Source organism: Pleurodeles waltl, chromosome 1_1, assembly GCF_031143425.1.
Source record: "Pleurodeles waltl isolate 20211129_DDA chromosome 1_1, aPleWal1.hap1.20221129, whole genome shotgun sequence".
Classification (NCBI taxonomy): Eukaryota; Metazoa; Chordata; class Amphibia; order Caudata; family Salamandridae; genus Pleurodeles; species Pleurodeles waltl.
The window spans coordinates 155991973-156016053 of NC_090436.1; the positions used below are offsets into that span (position 1 = coordinate 155991973).

Below are 24081 nucleotides of genomic sequence, written 5' to 3' on the forward strand. Positions count from 1 at the left end.
ATCGACTGGTAAACCATGTTAGGAGCGCTGCACTTCCTCTGAAAGTGCCCTGGGGTTAAACTCGACAAATCGCTTTCGATCTGATTTCTAAAGTAATAAACGTTCCCCACTCATCTAACTCCTCCATGTGGAGCAAATATCTAACTTTTCAGGGATTCACAAAGAAGTTCAATTTTATACCTAGAAAAAAATGTACTCCTAGTTTTACCGGGGAACAGTTGAAGCATGGGAATTTTCCATGGGGTGGAAAACACTACACATGAAAATATTATATTAACTTGCATTTTCATAATTATTATTATTATTTTTTTTCGCTGCAAAGCAATATGTTTTCATGAGGATCCTGCAGTTATTCGGGTCAAATGTTGACAGGTTGTGTGTGCGGAAAACTGCAAGTCAGTTTGAAGTGAAGTTTGCACGGATTTGGGTGCAAATCCCTGTTTTCACCTGACTCTGGATTTTCATGGTTTTAAGAATGATGTGTTAAATTAGAAATGCTCTCCATGTAATTCGATAGTCGGCCTGGTGTAAAAACGTTTTTATAGTAAAATTGAAGTCTGCATTTTGATTCACATTTGCTAAATGTATTTGGAATTCTGTGTTTGGAGAGTGTTTTAATTCGTCTCACGAGAACAAAGGGGCACCTTTTCTTAGCAAGGGAACAAGAAACATATTGGTGAGCCGACCAGGCTTGCGAGACAGGTGCATCAACTCATCTTATTTGCAACATTGCTTCACTAAACAGTGATTTCATATAGGCCGCCTCAATAACCTCAGAGCGGCCATCTTTGAGCGCTCACAGTAATACAATGGCAGCATTATCCTATGCAGGTTATGATCAATTGTTTGATTGATGTGTAGTATGTTAGCTTCCTTACTCGGTTGGGTGTTTTTATCAGCCAATCCTTCTCTGCTCCTCACATTATGTGACATGTGTCATCGTGAAGAGGAACACCTATTATTTCTGAATAGGCTCGCTGCTGGGAATTAAGCTCAGAGCTACGAGATGCAATCGACAAGCTAAGAAATCCACCTTTATCAGAATAATGACTCGTGGCTGTTTCAGGTCTGATAAATCTTATATTCAGAGAGTTTACGCTACAAACGATGTGGGCCATGTGGATCATAATCATGAGTTTGTGATCAAAATAATATTGCTTCTCTATTCTGTGTCCTTTTACTGCACACATGAATAGATCGTTATAAAATATTTTGTTTTGGGAACACCACTTTATTTGTGGGAAACTGAGCTACGTTTGTGTTATAAACACACAACCTTTGTCAATATCAGACTCCATTAGAGAAAATGCGACCATTTCTTTTGAAATCTGTGTATTGATGCCATTTCCATACCGTGAGAAAGTCGTTTGGAGAAGTTTGAGACAGCTTTTGGAAAAATCTCCATAAGTGGACAGACCCGACATGGTGAGTCAATTCGACTACCTTTTACCGCGACCCAGCCTGAATTTCAGGTTCATCCCGCTGAAAGCTCTGGAGCTCCCAACTTCCAGGATTTGACCGAGGCCTCACGGAAAAGCAGTCGGATGTTGTTGCATCGAAATTGACTTCCTGGAGAGGACCGCACAATGTCGATGTAGCATTGGTATTTATTATTATTTGTATTCATGTATTGTTTGCATTTGCCTGTGCTTATTGCCTCTTTTCTCTTTTACCTTTTGTTAGTATTTAACTCTGTTAGTTCCATTCCGTTCCTTTAATAGAACTCCTATGTTAAGGTCCTGTATTCTGTTGTGGGGCAGTTGGAGGCTGACTTTCATCCGTTTCAGTCGCTTCTCTGCCTGCCGTGGATCCCTGATTAAACCTTACACTAAACACGCTTCGTTGGTGAAGGATTTGTCTTTCGTTACCCTACAGTCGAGAGGGCAAAAGTTTGTAAGTGTGAAGGTAAAATCCGAGCAGGGCTCCATTGCGGTCAACCTCAAATTTTGACTTTGTCGCAGGGAAGCATGACCAGATGTCCCCGGTTGGCGCTCATGATTTCTAAGCACTAGAAAGCACATTTATTTATTTACTTTTTAAAAAGTTATACCTCTGATTCCCTATATTGGATTTTTGACATTTTGACATGTCTTTTTAAAGATACAAGTATTTTATTATAAATTGGTGTGGGATTTTTATTGTGTGTTGTGTCCTACTTGTTGGACTTTTGGCCATACGCATGGTCATCCCTAGTCTTTTTGCCTCCTTCCTCCTGGTTTTTCTGACCTCTCGCTGTTGGCTCTAGGACTCTGAGCACTTTATCACTGCTGACCAGTGCTAAAGTGCAGGTGCTCTCCCATCTAAAGTTGGTATGATTGGCTTATACCTAATTGGCATATTTAATTTACCTATAAGTCCCTTGTACAGTGGTATCTCTATACCCAGGGCCTGTAAATTAAATACTACTAGTGGGCCTGCAGCGCTGCTTGCGCCACCCACTGAAGTAGACTTTCAAACCTGTCTCAGGCCTGCTAACGCAGGGCCTGTGTGCGCAGTTTTCTGCCACAGGGACCTGACATCTAAATTTACTTGCCAGGCCCAGAACTCCCCTTTTACTACATGTAAGTCACCCCTAAAGTACGCCCTAGCTAGCCCTATGGGCAGGGTGCCATGTATGTAGAAAGGCAGGACATGTGCCATATTGCATGGCCTGTCCTAGTAGTGACAAACAGCCTAACTTGGTGTCTCACTGCTGTGAGTGCTGCCTTCTCATAGGATTGCATTAGAAATGCCCTGCCTTATGTGTAAGGAGTATTGTCTGATTTATGAGGGGTAGCGTAGGCGTGTTTGGTATGGTTGTCATGGTGATAATAAATACTGCTTACTGGTGTGGGTGTATTTTTTATTACTATCACAGAAATGCCACTTCTAGAAAGTGCGCATTTATCTGTGCTTATAATTCTGGTGTTTTGCAGCTTGACTCCAATCCACGTCTGGGCAGAGTGACAGTTGGGGCTTTGTGCTTACTTTTCAGACAGCCTGTACACAGGGAGGGTGGAGGTGTCACCGAGGTGCATCTGCATACTGAATAGTCTTCCTGGGCTGAGAGAAGGGAGAGGCGGGGCACACCTGCATTTGTAAAGACTGTGCCCTGGCCTCACACAATAGGGTCGTTAACCCCCCACTGATGTTTGGAGCCTGTGCTGAAAGGAGAGAGGGGGCACTCCCAGAACCAGTTGTAACTGGCTGGAACTTCCTCTCCCTACCATTGTAAAACACTGTAAGAACTGACTATAAGTACAGGGGAATTTTCCCCACAATTTGAACATTCTTGGAACTTGAAACTGGACACAGAACGCTGATGAATGGACTCACCAGGAAACCGCCATGGACTGCTGCTGCTGTGCTGACCTGTGACCTGCCTGGTCACTAGGAGGAACTGCCACCATCTGCACCCCTTGTGCTGGCCTGTAGCTGGGCCCACCAGCCCTGTGCTCCTTCTTGTTTAGTTGTTCCCAGGGGCAGGGTGCTGTGGCCCCTGACCCCTGCAACGATCTTTTACATCTTTGCCAGGAGGGAGCGCGAGGCGCCCCCCTCCCCCTTTAAAGGATTTCCCTGACTTGGGCCCCCCTTGGAGAGGGCCGGTGGAGGCCCGGGGGCCCCCCAGTGATCACGGGTCCCAGAAGGGGCCCGTCAAAAATTCAGAGAGGGTGCGTGCCGCCCCTCTCGGTCTGCCATGTTGAGGGAGGCCCCCGTTTTTGCGCAGAGGAGCGCCGGGGGCCCCATTAGTTGTTTTAGGCACTGGAAGTGCCTCCCCATCAAGACAGGTACTTTTAAATGGACCAATATGTTCCTAATCTAAAGTTCTTTCTACAGACTTTGCTATTATGATACATTGCCTACCTGTTCTATGATGCTTTTACATATGTGTGCACATGTTCCTTTTATGGGCGTGACTTGCTAATATGTTTCCCTAACTTGCCATAGGTTTTCTAATGTTCCTACTATGGGCGTTTTATGATATTCTTATGACAAGTGTTCTAATGTGATTACGTGTTTCCTGACTACTGCTTATGTTGCAGAATACTGAGTAACCTGTGTGTTATGTGTGACTACTGCTAGTTTGCAGAGTAACTAATGTGTAACGTTCTGACAACTGCTAAGGTAGCAGGATAGTACTATTATGTGATGTTGGTCTGATAATTACGTTGTGTACAATACAGTATATTTTCATATAATCTGGTGTTGTGTTTCCTTGGTGGTGGGGATATTGCGTCACAGGTGTGTGTGTGTTGTGCAAACGCTTTACACATTGCCTCCGGGTTAAGCCTGACTGCTCGTGCCAAGCTACCAAGGGGGTGAGCAGGGGTTATCTTGGACGTGTAACTCCCTTGCCCTGACTAGAGTGGGTAAGTTCTGCCTGGCTGAGGTGCATACCCTAGCCAACCAGAAACCCCATTTCTAACACTACTCATTTACTGTAGTGGTGTATTTAAATGCTTTACTTACCTATCTCCTAATTTAAGCCTGCCTGCTCAATACCAAGCTACCAGTGGTTGAGCCAGAGGCTATTGTTTTGAGATCGTGACTGGACCTATCATTGTCTTGGGGACATTATTGCAAGTGGTAGGTGTGTATTTGCATCTACTAATAACCAGCCTTCAACATATACTTAAACACTCTCACCGTGTTCATCAATAGCACCTTATTATCATTTCAATTGTCATTATTATTATTATTATTATTATTGTTACTACCATCAATAATTACAATGTCTTCTTTATATAGCACTTGTTAATCCTTTTTTTTGCCATTTTGTAGCACTATGAATAACGGAATAGATATTCCTGTATCGATAGAAGGCCAAGTTGGTCTAGAAATTCACATTGTAGAGCATCTCTAATGATCCTTAATGATTCTTTCATGAATTATGAAGTGTTAGACTTTTCATCCTTGGCGTGGTCTCCCTTAACTTTTTGCCTCTGTTCCCCAGGTTGTTGATGTGTGCTGGACTCTGATTTTGCTGGTTTTGTTACTCTGGGCACTTTACCACTGCTAACCAGTGCTAAAGTGCAAGTGCTCCTGTTTAAATTATATGTAAGTGGTTCATCCATGATTGGCATATTTGAATTACTAGTAAGTCCCTAGTAATGTGCACTAGAGGTGCCAGGGCCTGTAAATCAAATGCTACTAGTGGGCCTGCAGCACTGGTTGTGCCACCCACATAAGTAGCTCTGTACTCATGTCTCAGACCTGCCACTGCAGTGTCTGTATGTGTATTTTTACACTGTAAATTCGACTTGGCAAGTGTACCCACTTGCCAGGCCTAAACCTTCCCTTTCCTTACATGTAAGGCACCCCTAAGGTAGGCCCTAGGTAGCCCCAAGGGCAGGGTGCAGTGTATGGATAAGGTAGGACATATAGTAATGTGGTTTATATGTCCTGACAGTGAAATACTGCCAATTTCGTTTTCACTGTTGCAAGGTCTGTCTCTCTCTCATAGGATAATATGGGGGCTACCTTTAAATATGATTAAAGTGTAGATTCCCCTAGAGAGTAGATGGACATGTGGAGTTTGGGATCCCTGAACTCACAATTTAAAAATACATCTTTTAGTAAAGTTGATTTTAAGATTGTGCGTTTGGAAATGCCACTTTTAGAAAGTGAGCATTTTCTTGCTTAAACCATTCTGTGACTCTGCCTTGTTTGTGGATTCCCTGTCTGGGTCAGTTTGACAGTTGGGTTGTTTTTCACCTCACACCAGACAGTGACACAAAGGGAGCTGGGGTGTGATCTGCATTTCCTAATTAGCCATCTCTGCTAGGAGGGAGGGGTGGAGTGGTCACTCTCATCTGAAAGGACTGTGCCTGCCTCTAACAATGCTGTCTCCAGCCCCCTGGTGTGTGTCTGAGGCCTTGCCTGGGCAAGGCAGGATTTCACAAGAAGGTGTGAGTCCCCTTTGAAGAAAGGTGACTTCAAAGACTAAAATGGGTATAAGAAGGGCACCCAAACTTACAAACTTTAGAAACACTTCTGGAATCAAGAGGAACCTCTGCCTGGAGAAGAGCTGACCGCTGAGGAACAAGTGCTGCCCTGCCTGTGACTGTGCTTTGTGGAGCTTTCCTGCAGTGCTGCTTCTGCCTGAGTAAGAGGGCAAAGACTGGACTTTGTGTGCCTTCCATCTTGAAGAAGAAATCTCCAAGGGCTTGATGTAGAGCTTGCCTCCTGTTATTGAAGTCTCAGGGATAGCAAAGACTTCTTCCTGCCAGCACCTGGAGTCTCTGGAGAGACCCCTACTCTGCTCTGTGGTGCCCTTCCAGTTCCTGGGACCCTGAAAGGAGAGGCTGGCAGCCTAAGGACAAAAATACACGCACCGCGCACCGTGCGGAGAAAAGATCGACGCGAATCCGATCGCGGCTGAGAAAACGACGCGACACCGGCTCCGCAGCTGAGAAACGACGCCGCTGGAAACGCGACCGGAGAATCGACGCCCGGAGCAGGAGAAACGACGCGCAGCATCGCTGACGAAGGCTGAGAGATCGCAACCAGCGCCGCGGGACTTCGGACCGTCGCGTGGCTGGCTTTTTCGACGCGCCTCGCCGAGCCGAGCTGTTTTCGACGCATATACCCGTGCCGGGTTATTTTCGACGCACACCGCCCGTGCGGGGTTATTTTTGCCGCAAACCAGGTACATTTTCACGCTAGCAGCGCTAGTGTGTTGTTACAACTACCTAAAGACTCTTTTTATTTTAAACCTTTTAAAAATCATAACTTGACTTGTGTATGTTGGATTTTTGTCGTTTTGGTCTTGTTTTGTCTAGATAAATATTTCCTATTTTTCTAAACTGGTGTTGTGTCATTTTGTAGTGTTTTCATTAAGTTACTGTGTGTGTTGGTACAAATACTTTACGCCCAGCACTCTGAGGTTAAGCCTACTGTTCTGCCAAGCTACCAAGGGGGTAAGCAGGGGTTAGCTGAGGGTGATTCTCTTTTATCCTAACTAGAGTGAGGGTCCTTGCTTGAACAGGGGGTAACCTGACTGTCAACCAAAGACCCCATTTCTAACATTGGTGACCAGCGGTCGGGATTTGGACTTGTATTTGTACTTGACATACAGTAATTAAGTGTACACTACTGTTTTGATCTCAGACCACTACGTGACCACATACTACTAGTCTTGTGATTTTTGTTTTTTTACTTGGACTGTTTTTCTCTGCATTCAGTTTCTTTTTTTCGCTGATCCCGGGATTGACTTTGCTGAAACTTCATTTGAGAACTTGCTTTTCTGTTTTTGGAACTGTGCATATTTTTTTTTAACCTCTCATCATGTCTCAGTCTGGAGATGCCCTAGCTGAAACTGCTTTTGATTTGGAGAAATTGGAGAGCTACAAGGTGGCTCAGTTGAAGCAGTTTTGTAGGAATGTTGGCTGTCCCATTGAGAGCTCATCCAAGAAGGATGAGCTGCAAAAGGCGCTGAGGGCCTGGGTGACAGCCAAAGCAGCTGAGGGGCACACAGATGAGGAGCCAGAGGGGGAAGAGGAGTTGCAAGTCACTCACACTGATGTAGTGGGTGGGCCTGCTATGTCTCAGGGGAGAATCTCTAGGGCAAGTAGCAGTGTATCCTCCAAGGGTCTGACACCTGAAGAGTTGCAGGACAGACAGGCAGAAAGGGAGTACCAATTGGAGCAGAGAAGGCTAGCCCTTGAGGAGAAGAAGATAACAATGGCTCATGAGCTTAGCTTGAAAGAGATAGATCATAGAAACCAGTCCAGTAGGGATGGTGGCAGCAATTCTACAGTGCAGCCTGAGAGAAGGGTACACATCCCAAAAGACCTTGTGAGGGATTATAAAAGGGAGGATGATATCTACTTGTGGTTCAAGGGTTATGAGTCAGCTCTCCACATGAACCTGGTCCCTGAAGCTCATTGGGGGGCAGCCCTGTGGAAGCATTTTGAGGCAGAGGGGAGGGACACACTGACGGCCTTAGGGGATGCTCAGAGTCTCACCTACCCTGCCATGAAGGAGGCCTTACTTACCAGGTATGGTCTCACCCCTGAGCAGTACAAAGAGAAGTTTAGATCCTACAAGAGAAAGGAATCCCAAACATGGTTGGAATGTGTTGATTCTTGTTGCAGGTCACTGGATGGTTGGGTGAAGGGCAGTAAGGTAAACACGTATGAGGGGCTTTACAATTTAATTGCTTGGGAGCACTTGTACAGTTTATGTTTTCCAGAGCTGCGCCAGCACCTCATTGACAGCAAGCTGACTGACCCCAGGAAGCTTGCACAGGAAGCGGACCGCTGGGAGAGCACCAGGGTCCAAAAGAGGTATGGGGGAGACCACGCCAAGGGTGGGCAGGGTCCCTCTCAGAAGAAAGGGGGGGGTAAGGGCAAACAGGATGAGTTCTCTAAAGGGCCCCAAACTGATTCCCAGGGTAAGGATTCCCAACCCCCCAGTGAAAAGAGGCCATGGTTCTCCAAAGGGAAGCCAATGGCAGGTGGTCCCCTACGTAAGTGCTATTCATGTGACCAGGTGGGTCATGTGAGGGGGGACCCCAAATGCCCCAAAAGTACACCGGCACCCACTGGTGCACCGTCCCAGGGTTTGGCCAGTGTAGCGCTTGGGGAGGAGTTGGTTTCAGGTGGGTGGGAACCAGCAGAAATGACCCTTGTCTCACTAGGGGACAGTGAGATGGTCCAGAGAAACCTAGTGCCTGATAACACTAAGAAGTACAGGCAATGGGTGACCATCAATGGACAGAGGGTGGAGGCTCTGAGAGACACAGGAGCCAGTGTGACTACAGTGAGGAGTCACCTGGTGTCTGAAGAGCAGATTGATCCCCGGGTACTTCACCAAGTAGTTGCAGTAGACAACTCTGAGCGCCTCTGCAGAGTGGCGCAGGTTCCCTTTGAATGGGGGGGGGTCTCAGGTTCCTGGAAAGTAGCTGTGAGTCCAACCATGCCTGTTGATTGTTTGCTAGGCAACGACCTGGAGGATTCCCCTTGGAAGGAGGTGGAACACAGGTCTCACTTGGAGATGTTGGGTCTGCCTGGGTGGGTATGCGTATCCACCCGGTCTATGGCAGCCAATCAGGGTAGTCAAGAGCCCCTGGAGCCTGAAACAGTGGCCCAGGGGACCGCCAAGAAGAGGAAAGGCAGGAGGCGCGGGAAACCCGCCCCAGAAGTTCCCACGGTCCGGGAGGAGGCAGAGCCTGAGGGTGATGCCCCGGAACCTACAGGGGAACAGGTGGCTGAACTGGGGGAGGTCCCTGAGCTGTCGCAGTGGCAGCAGGAAGGGGGACCCACCAGGGAAGTATTCTGCACAGCGCAGAAGGAATGCCCTACTCTTGAGGGACTGCGGCAGCAGGCTGCAGCCCAGGCGGCTGGCGGGGCGCCAGGTACTCACCTGATTTATTGGGAGGATGGCCTCCTGTATAGTGAGCCTAAGGTTCCTGAGCCGGGGTCAGCTCGTATGCTGGTGGTACCCCAGGGCTTCAGGACCTTCCTACTGGGTTTGGCTCATGATGTGCCTTTGGCAGGACATCTAGGGCAGGACAAGACCTATAAGAGGCTTGTCTCCCACTTTTACTGGCCCTTGATGAACAAGCAGTCAGCTGCTTATTGTAGATCTTGTCAGACTTGTCAGGCAAGTGGCAAGAGTGGGGGGAAATGCAAAGCTCCCCTCCAACCTTTACCGGTAGTCAGTACTCCCTTTGAAAGGGTAGGAATTGACATTGTGGGGCCTCTGGATCCCAAGACAGCCATGGGCAACAGGTTCATCCTGGTCTTGGTGGACCATGCCACACGGTACCCAGAAGCTATTCCTCTAAGGACGGTCACCGCCCCCGTGGTGGGACGTGCCTTAATGGGGGTTTTTACCCGCATGGGGTTCCCCAAGGAGGTAGTATCTGATAGGGGTACAAACTTCATATCCACTTATATGAAGTCTCTGTGGAAGGTGTGTGGGGTAACCTACAAGTTCACCACCCCTTACCACCCCCAAAGTAATGGTCTGGTTGAGAGATTCAACCGCACCTTGAAAGGCATGATTCAGGGCCTGTCAGAGCCCTTGAGGCGTAAGTGGGACGTCCTCTTGCCATGCCTTCTGTTCGCTTACAGGGAGGTGCCTCAAAAGGGACTTGGCTTTAGCCCCTTTGAGCTCATCTATGGCCACCCTGTGAGGGGACCGCTCAGTCTGGTGAAGGAGGCTTTGGAGAAAGCTCCTAGTAAACCACCCCAGGATGTATTTAGCTACATGCTGGCACTAAGAAACCAGACTGCCCGCTTCAGGCGTCTCGCTCAGGAGAACCTGGAAGCAAGCCAGGAGGACATGAAACGGTGGTACGACCAGAATGCCACTCTGGTTGAGTTTCAGCCTGGACAGAAAGTGTGGGTCATGGCACCAGTAGAGCCTAGGGCTCTCCAAGATAAGTGGACTGGGCCTTTTGAGGTGGTGGAAAGAAAGAGCGAGGTCACCTATCTGGTAGACTTGCAATCCCCCAGGAACCCCTTGAGGGTCCTACATGTCAACCGCCTCAAACCCCACTTTGAGCGAACTGAGCTATCCATGCTCCTAGCGACAGATGACGGGGTGGAGGAAGAGAGTGAGCCTCTTCCTGACCTCCTGTCTGCAGGAGAGAAAGATGGGTCTGTGGAGGGAGTGATCCTCTCCCCCTCCCTGACTGAGGAACAGCAGAGGGACTGTCGCCACGTGCTGGGACAGTTCGCCTCACTGTTTTCCCTGATCCCAGGAGTCACACACCTGTGCACACATGATGTGGACACTGGGGACAGTACACCTGTTAAACATAAGGTTTACAGGGTGACTGACAGGGTGAGGGCTTGCATTAAGGAGGAAGTCTCCAAAATGTTAGCCCTAAGGGTTATTGAGCACTCCAGCAGTCCTTGGGCCAGCCCAGTGGTCTTGGTCCCAAAGGCTACTGCTCCTGGTGCCACTCCAGAACTTAGGTTCTGTGTGGACTACCGGGGTCTCAATGCGGTCAGCAAGACTGACGCACACCCCATCCCCCGAGCTGATGAGCTCATTGATCGGTTAGGAGCTGCCAAGTACCTCAGTACGTTTGATTTAACATCTGGGTACTGGCAGATTGCCTTAACTGAAGGGGCAAAGGAGAGGTCAGCATTCTCTACCCCCGATGGGCACTTCCACTTCAATGTGATGCCCTTTGGGATGAAGAATGCCCCTGCCACCTTTCAGAGGTTGGTCAACCAGGTGTTGGCAGGACTGGATGAGTTCAGTGCCGCCTACCTGGATGACATTGCTGTGTTTAGTTCCACATGGGAGGAACACCTGCAACACCTCTGGAGAGTGTTAGAGGCCCTGCAGAAGGCAGGCCTCACTATTAAGGCGAGCAAGTGCCAAATAGGGCAGGGTTCTGTTGTGTACTTAGGACACCAGGTGGGGAGTGGCCAGGTGGCACCCCTACAGCCTAAGATTGACACGATTCTGGCTTGGGAGCCTCCCAAGACCCAGACTGAAGTGAGAGCCTTTTTAGGTCTCACAGGATACTATCGGAGGTTCGTCAAGGGATATGGTACCATTGTTACCCCCTTAACTGAGTTGACTTCTAAGAAGCAACCCAAGAAAGTGATCTGGACAGAGGCTTGCCAGAACGCTTTTGATGCCCTGAAGGCTGCCATGTGCACAGCACCCGTGCTGAAGGCACCTGACTACTCCACGGAGTTTGTTGTACAGACAGACGCCTCAGAGCATGGTATTGGAGCAGTACTCTCACAGCTGAATGAAGAGGGCCTAGATCAACCCGTAGCCTTCATTAGCAGGAGGTTACTACCCAGGGAACGTAGGTGGAGTGCCATAGAACGTGAAGCGTTTGCTGTGGTCTGGGCACTGAAGAAGCTAAGACCCTACTTGTTTGGGACTCACTTCCGAGTTCAGACCGACCACAGACCCCTCAGATGGTTAATGCAGATGAGGGGTGAGAACCCAAAACTGTTGAGGTGGTCCATTTCCCTACAGGGGATGGACTTTACGGTGGAACATCGACCCGGTACAGAACACGCCAATGCTGATGGTCTGTCCAGGTTCTTCCGCCTTAGTGATGAGAACTCCCATGAGGTTGGGTAGTTGCTCCCCACTTTTAGCTGGGGGGGACACGTGTTAGACTTTTCATCCTTGGCGTGGTCTCCCTTAACTTTTTGCCTCTGTTCCCCAGGTTGTTGATGTGTGCTGGACTCTGATTTTGCTGGTTTTGTTACTCTGGGCACTTTACCACTGCTAACCAGTGCTAAAGTGCAAGTGCTCCTGTTTAAATTATATGTAAGTGGTTCATCCATGATTGGCATATTTGAATTACTAGTAAGTCCCTAGTAATGTGCACTAGAGGTGCCAGGGCCTGTAAATCAAATGCTACTAGTGGGCCTGCAGCACTGGTTGTGCCACCCACATAAGTAGCTCTGTACTCATGTCTCAGACCTGCCACTGCAGTGTCTGTATGTGTATTTTTACACTGTAAATTCGACTTGGCAAGTGTACCCACTTGCCAGGCCTAAACCTTCCCTTTCCTTACATGTAAGGCACCCCTAAGGTAGGCCCTAGGTAGCCCCAAGGGCAGGGTGCAGTGTATGGATAAGGTAGGACATATAGTAATGTGGTTTATATGTCCTGACAGTGAAATACTGCCAATTTCGTTTTCACTGTTGCAAGGTCTGTCTCTCTCTCATAGGATAATATGGGGGCTACCTTTAAATATGATTAAAGTGTAGATTCCCCTAGAGAGTAGATGGACATGTGGAGTTTGGGATCCCTGAACTCACAATTTAAAAATACATCTTTTAGTAAAGTTGATTTTAAGATTGTGCGTTTGGAAATGCCACTTTTAGAAAGTGAGCATTTTCTTGCTTAAACCATTCTGTGACTCTGCCTTGTTTGTGGATTCCCTGTCTGGGTCAGTTTGACAGTTGGGTTGTTTTTCACCTCACACCAGACAGTGACACAAAGGGAGCTGGGGTGTGATCTGCATTTCCTGATTAGCCATCTCTGCTAGGAGGGAGGGGTGGAGTGGTCACTCTCATCTGAAAGGACTGTGCCTGCCTCTAACAATGCTGTCTCCAGCCCCCTGGTGTGTGTCTGAGGCCTTGCCTGGGCAAGGCAGGATTTCACAAGAAGGTGTGAGTCCCCTTTGAAGAAAGGTGACTTCAAAGACTAAAATGGGTATAAGAAGGGCACCCAAACTTACAAACTTTAGAAACACTTCTGGAATCAAGAGGAACCTCTGCCTGGAGAAGAGCTGACCGCTGAGGAACAAGTGCTGCCCTGCCTGTGACTGTGCTTTGTGGAGCTTTCCTGCAGTGCTGCTTCTGCCTGAGTAAGAGGGCAAAGACTGGACTTTGTGTGCCTTCCATCTTGAAGAAGAAATCTCCAAGGGCTTGATGTAGAGCTTGCCTCCTGTTATTGAAGTCTCAGGGATAGCAAAGACTTCTTCCTGCCAGCACCTGGAGTCTCTGGAGAGACCCCTACTCTGCTCTGTGGTGCCCTTCCAGTTCCTGGGACCCTGAAAGGAGAGGCTGGCAGCCTAAGGACAAAAATACACGCACCGCGCACCGTGCGGAGAAAAGATCGACGCGAATCCGATCGCGGCTGAGAAAACGACGCGACGCCGGCTCCGCAGCTGAGAAACGACGCCGCTGGAAACGCGACCGGAGAATCGACGCCCGGAGCAGGAGAAACGACGCGCAGCATCGCTGACGAAGGCTGAGAGATCGCAACCAGCGCCGCGGGACTTCGGACCGTCGCGTGGCTGGCTTTTTCGACGCGCCTCGCCGAGCCGAGCTGTTTTCGACGCATATACCCGTGCCGGGTTATTTTCGACGCACACCGCCCGTGCGGGGTTATTTTTGCCGCAAACCAGGTACATTTTCACGCTAGCAGCGCTAGTGTGTTGTTACAACTACCTAAAGACTCTTTTTATTTTAAACCTTTTAAAAATCATAACTTGACTTGTGTATGTTGGATTTTTGTCGTTTTGGTCTTGTTTTGTCTAGATAAATATTTCCTATTTTTCTAAACTGGTGTTGTGTCATTTTGTAGTGTTTTCATTAAGTTACTGTGTGTGTTGGTACAAATACTTTACGCCCAGCACTCTGAGGTTAAGCCTACTGTTCTGCCAAGCTACCAAGGGGGTAAGCAGGGGTTAGCTGAGGGTGATTCTCTTTTATCCTAACTAGAGTGAGGGTCCTTGCTTGAACAGGGGGTAACCTGACTGTCAACCAAAGACCCCATTTCTAACATGAAGTATATTCTGTAGTTTCAGCAAGATTTCAAAACTCGCTACAAAATAATCATGTCATACAAACACACACACATTATATGCATATTACACATTGCATAGAGTAAGACATTAGAGTAATGTAGAGGGAGGAAGCCCCACTCAGTCAACAACAACAATTCATGTCAGGGTGAACCACAAAAGTCAATAAATTAACCTGGTCTTAACCCTCTGGAACCTAAGCACAAAACAGTAATGCTTGACTTAGGGAAAAAGTGTAAATTATTTATGCATCACACAAACAATACAAAAGTGAACATAGAACACAAGAAAAATCACTAACCACGTTAGAACAACAGAGTACATTTTAATGGAAAGAATGACACCAGAATGACTTAAATCCAATAAGTAGAACTATAGATATTCAATTTTACATCTTTAGGTTGCTATAGTGCCAAAAAGCACAAAGCACCACTCGCGGTCATATGGTTGTGCTAGATGGGGAAAAGTCACAAATTCAGTTGGTGGTCAGAAACAGAGACCAGGTTAGTCATGATAAAAAAGTTACTTGGGAGTGAGGAGTCCAGTTCGTAGTGGAGGAGGCAGCGAGGAGCATGGAGAGCATCGCTGATGGTCATTGCTGCATTGTGGACGGTCGTCGTCATAGTACAAAGGTCCGGTCAGACTTTGCTGATGGTCATTACTGGAGACTTGTGTTGACAGTCACATTGGGCTATCATTGCTGTAGCACTAACTGCAGATCTCAGATTGCCAGTCGATGGCGGTCACTGTGGTGTGAACAGTTGGGGTAACTGGAGCTAAACGTTGGTGGTCAACAAGGCAGAGTCTTGGCACTAACGTCTCTGTTTGTGGTCACACAGGGCCCAAATCTTCAAGATTTCTCTTTTTCATGAAGAGGATTGCAATCTGATGCTAGCCAAGAGCCCAGTACCTGGGGAGGCACATGTGGGGGATCAGGGACTCACCCTAGCAGAGACCGCCAGGGCTCAAGCAGTTCAATTTTCAGCAGGTCAGCTAAGTAGCTGAAGGGAGGCTTCTGGTCCTTTTTGTGTACCTGTAGCTCAAAACAAGAAGTCAGCTAGCTGAAACCTTTGAATCACTCAGTTTAGCCTGGAATATAGGGAGCAGGTCTAGTCTTCCTTCTCAGAGAGCCAGGCAGGCCTCAAGTAGCAGGGCAGTTCTCTGGAGAATAAGGTAGGCCTCAATCAGCTTGGCAGTCCTGTAGTAGCACAGGGCACTCCTCTGGGGAAAAAGGCAGTCTATATTCTCTAGTGTCTACAAGTCCAGATGTGTACTGATGAGTTGCTCTGGAGGTCCAGTATTTATTCCTGATCCCAATCTTTGAAGTGTGGGGTGGGGGGAATCCCCTATATTACTTCTACATCTGGTTCTAAAACGTTCTTCCCTTTTTAGTGTTCCAAGAAGTCTAGGGTGACAAATTCTAGTGTCAGGTTCCTTTGTGTGTGCTAGAGGTAAGTCTCACTGAAATAGAAGGGAAGCATGGACAGTTTCACCCAGAGCATCTATGCAGTCTTGCCCATTCTGCCTACACCCAGTCCTCTTTGTCTCACTATCTGGCAGGAATACACAACTTCCAACAGCAGAGCCATTCATAGTTATGGGATCCAGGACACTAGCAGTGGGCACCAAATGGATAGGGTGAGAAATGCCAACTAAAAGTGTTGTTAGAAATTGGGCTTCTGTTTAGCACAGGTATGTACCTTGTCCAAGCAGGAACCACAACCCTAGTCGAGGTAATTCACATACACACAATAAATTAACCTGTGCTCACTCTCAAGTAGCTTGGCTCAGAGTAGGCAGGCATAAATTAAGAGGCAATGTGTAAAATATTGTGCAACACTTCAAACAGTAACACAGTGAAAATACCACAAATGAATACAATAAGACCTAAACAACAAAGTCCAATAAGTAGAAGTTCAGGTATAATTTTGTAAAGAATAAACTTTGCTGTACTGCTTAAAAGGATAAAGTGACACCCAGAGCTTTCTGGTTGCGCTAGACTGGGTAAAATCTGAAAAGTCAGACCAACCGCAATGGATCGCAGGTTGGATACAGGGACCAGCCTTGGTCCATTGAAACAGTATCTTGATTTGGAGTTGCTTTGGTGACGAGAACAAGGATCAAGATGCAAAGAGAGGCGATGCAATGGCATCAATTAAAAAGATGTAGGCGATGTGTTGGCTCCGAGGCAAGGAAACTCAAAGATGCATCATGAATGGAGACAATGAGTCACGTAGTTGGCAATACAGTGTCCTTGATCATCGCAGCAGCAGTGATGTGTCGGCATCAATGGAGATGAGACAGTTCCAAAAGGCACAACGGCGCTGATGTGCAGGTTCTGGCAGTTGCAGCACATTATACCCATTTCCGAGGGCGCAGGACTGGATTGGTACCACAGAAGAACTGGAGGCAAGTCAGCAAGTTCTTGCAGTCACTTTGGGTTCAAGTGAGTTTGGTCCAGTCCTTCCCTACCAGGACAGAAGGCAGCAGGCAGCAGTGCAGCAAAGCAGAGAAGCAGTTCCTCCAGAGCATCAGTCCACAGTGGCAGGCTTGTACCAGCACAGCAGTCATTCCTGGCAAAGTTCTTGACAGGTCCAGCAGTGTACTGAGTTGATAGGGTCAAATGTCCAGTAAATATCCCCAGTTGTGCCTTTGAAGTGGGGGTGGCTTCCAAGAAGGGTCTCTGAAGTGCTCAGGGGTCTTTTCTTCCTGACTCCAAACTCACTACAGGAGGGTGCGCAGCCCTTTGTGTTGAAGGATCAGGACACTGCCTATTCAGGCGAAGGCCTGCGGTCTGTGTTAGCATCGATAGCGAAGCATTCGGCAATCAGCATACAGTTGTGGTTCTCTGGCTGGAATCTCCCTCTAATGTGTAAGGGACAAGGAAGTGTTTTTATAACAAGACAGCTGATGTTCTGAGAAAATGTCCCTACGTAAGGATGTGTGTTTTCTAAGAATGTTGGAGACTAAACTTCTACCACGTTCACCGGCAATGTACCATGCTGTAGCCTTGAAAAGTGCACAGAGTGAGCAAGAATGTCTTGTTTGACAACAGAGTGCTGGCCAAGGCAAAAAGAAGTTAGATAAATAGAAAATAAAACAAGACCATGAAAGTGGCTATTGTAACAATAAAATAAAGCCGAATAATCATATCTAGGTTAGAGTGCACAGCGGCCAAGTGTGTTAAAGTAATGTGCATGGAGCTATAGCTAAAATAGCTACACAACAGTGGGTGGGGGTAACGTGTAGACCCTCCAGGCCAAGATAGAAGCCATCATGGTCTGGGAGTCCCCAAAGACTCAGAAAAAGGTGAGAGCCTTTTCACGCCTCACAGGATATTACAGGAGGTTTGACACCTTTGTTGCCCCCTTGACAGAGCTGACATCCAAGAAACAACCCAGATATATGATTTGGACATAGGCATGGCAGAAAGCATTGGACTCCCTGGAGCAGGCCATGTGCACAGCCACTATGTTCAAAGCCCCTGACTATTTCAAAGAATTTATATTGCAAACTGATGCCTTTAAACATGGCATAGGGGCAGTACTATCACAGCTTAATGAAAAGGGCATAGACCAACCTGTAGCATTCATCTCCAGGAGGTTAATACCACGGAAATAGAGGTGGAGTGCCATTGAGGGGGAAACCTTTGCTGTGGTCTGGGCACTAAAGAAGTTGAGACCATACCTTCTTGGGCCTCACTTCCAGATTCAGAAAGACCCTAGCCTCCTCTGGTGGCTAATGCAAACCATGCCAATGCTGATGGTCTCTTTAGGTTCTTCTGCTTTAGTGATGAGATCTCCCAAACGGTTGGGCAGTTCTCCCCACTTACAGCCTACTACACATGTTAGTCTGCAGTCCACAGCAATAAGTAACACAATTCTCAGGCCTGAGATTTGAAGTATACATAAAATATGGTTTACCAAATACATCTGCCCATTTTCATAGTTTTGATCTGTTGTTTCCGTGAACAGGTCAGTGTCATATATTTTTATATTTTTTGTGTGTGCAATTGGAATGGTTTGTTAACCCGGAGTTAAATGTCAAAAAAGTGAGTGCTAACCACAGTCATCTCAAACCTCTTAGCTTTCAGTTCAAGCCAGCAGCAATACATCCTTTGATTGATTGTTTACAAACACAACAAAAGAGAGAAACATCAAAAGGGAGTCTAAATCATCTATTAACTGTTATTCAATAAGAGAAGTCTCAAGGACACATCATACCCTCTTACCTACCAACATACATTAAGATTGGCCTTAATTTACAAAAACATGGGATGACCCATGCAAACTGTGGTTAAATCCAGATCTTAGTTGATTCAGTTAAGTGAAAAGTATATACCATGAAATGCCATCATGTCTCTCTTTGTAATACAAGTTTGCCCATAAATCCATACTGCGAAGGATCTGCTCTTGATTTACTTCACACTGACCAGTAGCGACTTTCCAGCATCTTGTCAATGCAATGCTTGTAAGAAATGAGGTGATTTTCTGTACATGGCACAGACATAAGTAGAGGAATTGATTGATTATCAAATTACAGAAGAATCCTTAAAGTTACAAATTATAATTCAATATGAAATTAAGCTGAGGAACGTCTGGAAGCTCAGTAAACTAGTGCAACAACTTCAGGGAGCTGAATTTGACCTTATGACAGTGATCTCCAAACCTTTTAATGGCGTGCCCCCTCATAAGTTTTCATAAATATTTTATAAAGATAGCAATGTTTAAATATGTCTAGACATATTTAAACACTGCAGTTAAGTACTGTTACCTTTTTTAAAATTCAAGAACATGTGTCTGCTTAAAACAAAACACTGTTATCCGTGTATAACTTTATTTAGCCAGAGCCTGGCACCCCACGGGGTCACTTGAGGCCCCCTAGGGGGGCCCGCCCCCCAGTTTGAAGACCTCTGCCTTATGGTCATTGGTTTGAATCCAGGTAGGTATACTCAGCCTGTAATAAATCTAAGGTCCATAAAATGAGCACCATTGAGCTGGATAACAATACAACACTGCTACATTAGTGCCAAAATGCCCCACGGTTGAATATGAGCTTCAAAAATGCGCCTTATGTTATAAGTAATAATGACCTGCATAGCAGGCACTATTTTCCTAGCACATTCTTTCAGTGCAGTTGCTGGGCATGCATGCATGTTTGAGATTGGGAGCTTTTACCAATTAAAACAGAAAAAATATATTTGCCATGAGACTCCTTTGATCAAACATTTTAGTTATTGCAGCAGTGAAGTAAATAATTTAAATGTAAGTCCTTCTGTGTGGCTGCAGGGACACAACTAACTGGAGGTCTTGTCCATGTGCCCAGCAGTTGGACATAACCTGAACCCTGCTGGTGGAGAGAGTCCTGGCCCCTAAGTGCACTCAATAAGGTACTGGGAACTGGAGAAGAGACGAAGAGGAGCTGCTCCAGAAACTCTCAAAAGTTGTGACTTAAAAGATTTTTGCTGGTCCAAGCACTCCATAGCATCAGTGCGGCCTTAAAGCGAAGACGTCAGATTTTGTAGGTACCTTGCAGCAAAGATGTCTGATTTTGAAGGTCCTTTTTCTCATACATATTCAAGCTTGCCCCACTGGAGGATTTTGAGCGCCATAGGAAACAGTAAGACTTAAGGTAGCAATTGGATATAGGCGTGAAAGTATCTAACTGACACAAGGACTTTAGCATCTGCAAAATTTGAATTTCTTCCGCTCTCAGGTTCTCACAGTAAAACCTTTAGCTAGACCTCATCCAACGGCTCTCCAGCTTTGAGAGAACTTCAACGGATAGCACACTGGAGAACTTCAACGTTTCAAATACTCAGTAAGGAGATAAAATGTTTGACTGGCACGAACCTGGCTGGTGTATCAGAACAGCTTTCCATTGGCACTCAGCCTGATACCATGACTAGGTCCAGTTAAACCACACATAGTGGCTATTGAATGGCTCGTTGCTTTTTCTTTCTGCGTTATGCCTTAAATCTTTTTTTTTTTTAATAATATCTTTATTTGCCTTTTTTGAGGGTTTAGTGTATTTGTACTCAAATTTTACTCATTTTTCTCAATTGGTTGTGGGTTTGTTGTTGTTTTGTCTTTTGATATTTTAAATGTTTTGCTACAGCTAAATACTTTACACATTTTCCTAAAATAAGTCTGCCTGCTCTGTGACAAAGCTGGCTGAGGGTGGAGTCCAGGTTTTAAATATTGAAATATATAAATATCTCTTAACAGACATGCCGCTTTTAGTAGGTTTTTACAAAACATTGGGTACCATTGGATTAATTAAATAATAATATTCAAAGGTCTAGAAGCAGATGTGTCAATTAATAATGAGACTTTTCATAATTTTCAGTGACGGAGTTAAGATGACAGATTTGTTATATTGTTTTATTATTAAATTGACCAATTGCCAGGTTTACACACAATGATTACAAATGTATATACTCTCTCTCTCTCTCTCTCCCTCTCTCTCTCTCTCTCTCTCTCTATATATATATATATATATATATATATACATTTAAATACTCTAAAGATCAGGGTTTGTGGAGCTTTTTGAAGTATCACATTGCTATGGTTCTTTACCACCGAGGCCTAGTACCTCTGCACTATAAAGTGTGAGGGATATAACCATGATAATGTGTGATTACAATCCACATGCAGTTCCAAAAGAGAATCTGTGTTCAATTGTCTACAGTAATGTGATAGTTAAAAATACTTTTCTTTTTTTCTTTCAGTACCAAATGCTCCCCCTCAGAACATCTCACTGGAAGTTGTCAACTCACGAGTAAGTCAACCATGTATTTGTGTATCAATTAGCCTAATTCATTAAAGCATGCACATTACATTTTCTAAAACAAGAACATTTTCTTATAACTTAGTGTTGTTCTTTCTTTAGATAATTAGTAGCTGTGGTCCAGTAAGAAATACATTTTGGACTCTGTGTGGCAGGACTCATGTTCTGCTCATAGACAGATTAAAACTGCAAGAATGAAATGATGCAGACAAAATGAAATAGCTCTGAAATGTAGGCCAGGAATATTACATTTCGTTTAAATAAAGGAGATGAAAGACAGCTAATATCATGATATTGTCAATTCTAACAATTGGAAGATTAATAAAATATGAAACATCCTCCAAAGCAAAAAAGGAGAAGCAGAAAAACAGAGTAGGTGTGCCACCAAGAAACACAATAAGTGAGTAAAGTGAAGCATACATATTGAAAAAAAATAATAATAGCAAGGTTCATTGTTCCTTATTGAAATCAGCAACGAATAACATTATTCAAATAACAGAAATGTGCATTTGACTTCATAACCAGACACGATGCTCAGCTTCTCTTTCACTCCTGAACAATGACAAATTGAGTTTCTTTTTGCTTTGGCTGTCCCTCTGTTGTATATTATCAAATCAACCTATGTTTAGAGGTACGTTCAGAGTAATATTAGTTTAATAGAATGCCTTCTTTATGCATCTAACAGGAAATACATCTTAGTCCCATGATGGAGAAACAGAGGTAGCCATGGAAAATATTAATTTCATGATTATTCCCTTAAATTTTCAAAATCTGTATAGACCCACAAATTTACAGTGTGAGAAGTATGGACCATAGCCTTATAGCCCACTGCTGAGGCTTCTATAGTTTGTTAAAAGCCCCGAACCCCAGTTATATGTTGAATAAAAGGTGAGGGCATATAACGAGGGAGAGGGCCTTTTAACAACTGGTATTGCCTAAGGCAGAAGGGCCATAAGGCTGTTCCACTCATTGATGGTAAGTTTTCTAAATTAGAAATGAAGAAACAGAAATTCAAACGTTGTAATGTTGGAGCATGGGGCTTATACCAGCCATTATTAGCGCTGAGACACTTCATTGTCTTCAGGGGAGCTTCTAACATTCCAATGTTCTAATCCTTATTTAAGATAGTCCCTCTCTTTTAAATGTAAACTATTTTATGAATGTATACGCCTGGCAGGACACATAACTCTGATAATTTGACATAAAATTTAATAAAAAAAGTTGTAAGAGGTTTGTGCTCCTAAGCGGAAGACCAAGGCAATATTTGCAAGAAAATGAACCAGCCTGGTGCCACAAGTCAGCTTTCTATGCCATTAAGAAAGTGCGGGTGCACCGTATGTACAGCAATATTCATATAACGCCCTTTTCACTCAGAGTTAAGCGTGAAACAGGGCCATATTTACATGGCCATAGAAAGCCATGCAATGTGACTTAATGGGGCCTTGTAAATATGTGCGGGCACACTACGCCGCCGGAGAACCAGAAAAGCTTCACTCCGGTGGTGTTATTGTGCCGCAGGGGAATTGTAAAGATGCCCCCAAGCGTGGTACTGAGGCTGTCTTTTTTCTATTCTTCTATGACTTATTCCATTAAATAACACTAACCGGGACCTGATATTACACAAACTATATGACCTCCCTTAGGTGGGTGAGTGTGTCTGTCCTTCTGATTAGGACACAACACAGAATTCGATATTGGAGTGGCAACGGGGCACAAGAGCTGGGATTTGCCCATAACTGATTCTCAGAAAGGAGGTCTGCTGCCACACGGCACCAGTCTACCCGCTTCCCATCTCAGCAGCTGGAGAACAGTTTCCCGCTGCGGGGAAAATTCAGTTTTACTTGCATTTGATAGAACCATTGTGACGGTCACTCCTTTCAAAACTCAGAAGACTTAAAAAAGGGGTAGTTGCGAGTCAGGAGGCTTTGCAACTTTCCACATGCTAATACATAGTCATGATTTCATTATGCAATTTACATCTCTTGTTAGCAAGGGTGGATTGTTTAAAACTATTGTTGAATAATGCTGACTACTCTTGAAAAATTCGCAATTTACAGCAAACTCATTATGACAAACTGAGTTCGCATAAAATGTATTGCTTAAATGTGCTAACATGAGCTTTCCCCATTAGCCATGCTGCTTTCTTTAGAAATTGTGCGTGGCACTGCACGTGGAATTTTCCTTATTTTCATGTGCACAGTTTATAGGTGACGTACTGCTGGCACTTTAACCCACTGCTAAAACAATTGCACACTCTACATAGTGGGAAAATGCTTAAACTCTTTTTGATTCGCTATGTGAATAGTGAATTAAGTCATTGGGTTTCTCGATTTTCTAACTGTATGTGAATTGGGCCCAAAATATGCTATGAATGGAAGTATTTCCATTGGAAAAATGTCTCCTGTCCTTTGCGTTTTTGGATTAAAACTTTCTAACAGAAGCTGTCAGTCTTCAATGACGACCCAACTGATTGAAAATGTGTAATACTGGAGAGAGTCATGTCAGCCCAAGGGAACCTCAGGGCATTGCTCTAGGCTGACATCAGTGGGAAATGAGGATAACTGACTACCGGAGACAACAAGCTCACAAAGAACTCATCTACGACAGGGACTGACTACTCTTCCTAATCTGAACTCTTTGAGTTATTTACATATTTTTTAAATTGTGGGGGCGGGTCACTTTTAAATGAACTCCCTCAGCTGAGATGCAGTCCTCGAATCGTATTTTAGCCAAGTAAGAACATGTGAAAGCTGAAGTTGAAGAACGGTGTCTTTTATCAGCAAAGTAGATGTGATGTTATTTGCAAATGCCATTACAGAAATTAACCTTAACATATCCGGGGGGCGGGGGAAGAAGGAGTGGGTTGGTGTGTGTGTGAGAGAGAGACAGACTTGTTGGCCATTGGCCAGCACAGAATGCAGCATGGAATGCTAACAGTGCCACTTCACCATTTCATCATTTTTGAGTCCATAAACCGATCACAAGTTGTTGTGAATAATCGCTCATTATTTATCAAAGCAACAGCACCTTTATACCAGCATGATATATAAACATAGCTTTTTTTA

The 24081-nt window shown here is 45.3% G+C and overlaps 1 protein-coding gene across 4 annotated transcripts in view; it reads left to right on the forward strand.

Annotated features, from left to right (window-relative positions):
* Nucleotides 1–24081, forward strand: part of DCC (DCC netrin 1 receptor) — a 1057140-nt gene that overhangs the window by 812923 nt on the left and 220136 nt on the right. For all 4 annotated transcript variants that reach the window (XM_069219408.1, XM_069219414.1, XM_069219423.1 and 1 more), the window contains exon 12: nt 20958–21007. In XM_069219408.1, the coding sequence (XP_069075509.1) occupies nt 20958–21007 (50 nt within the window). The remainder of the gene's footprint in view (nt 1–20957; nt 21008–24081) is intronic.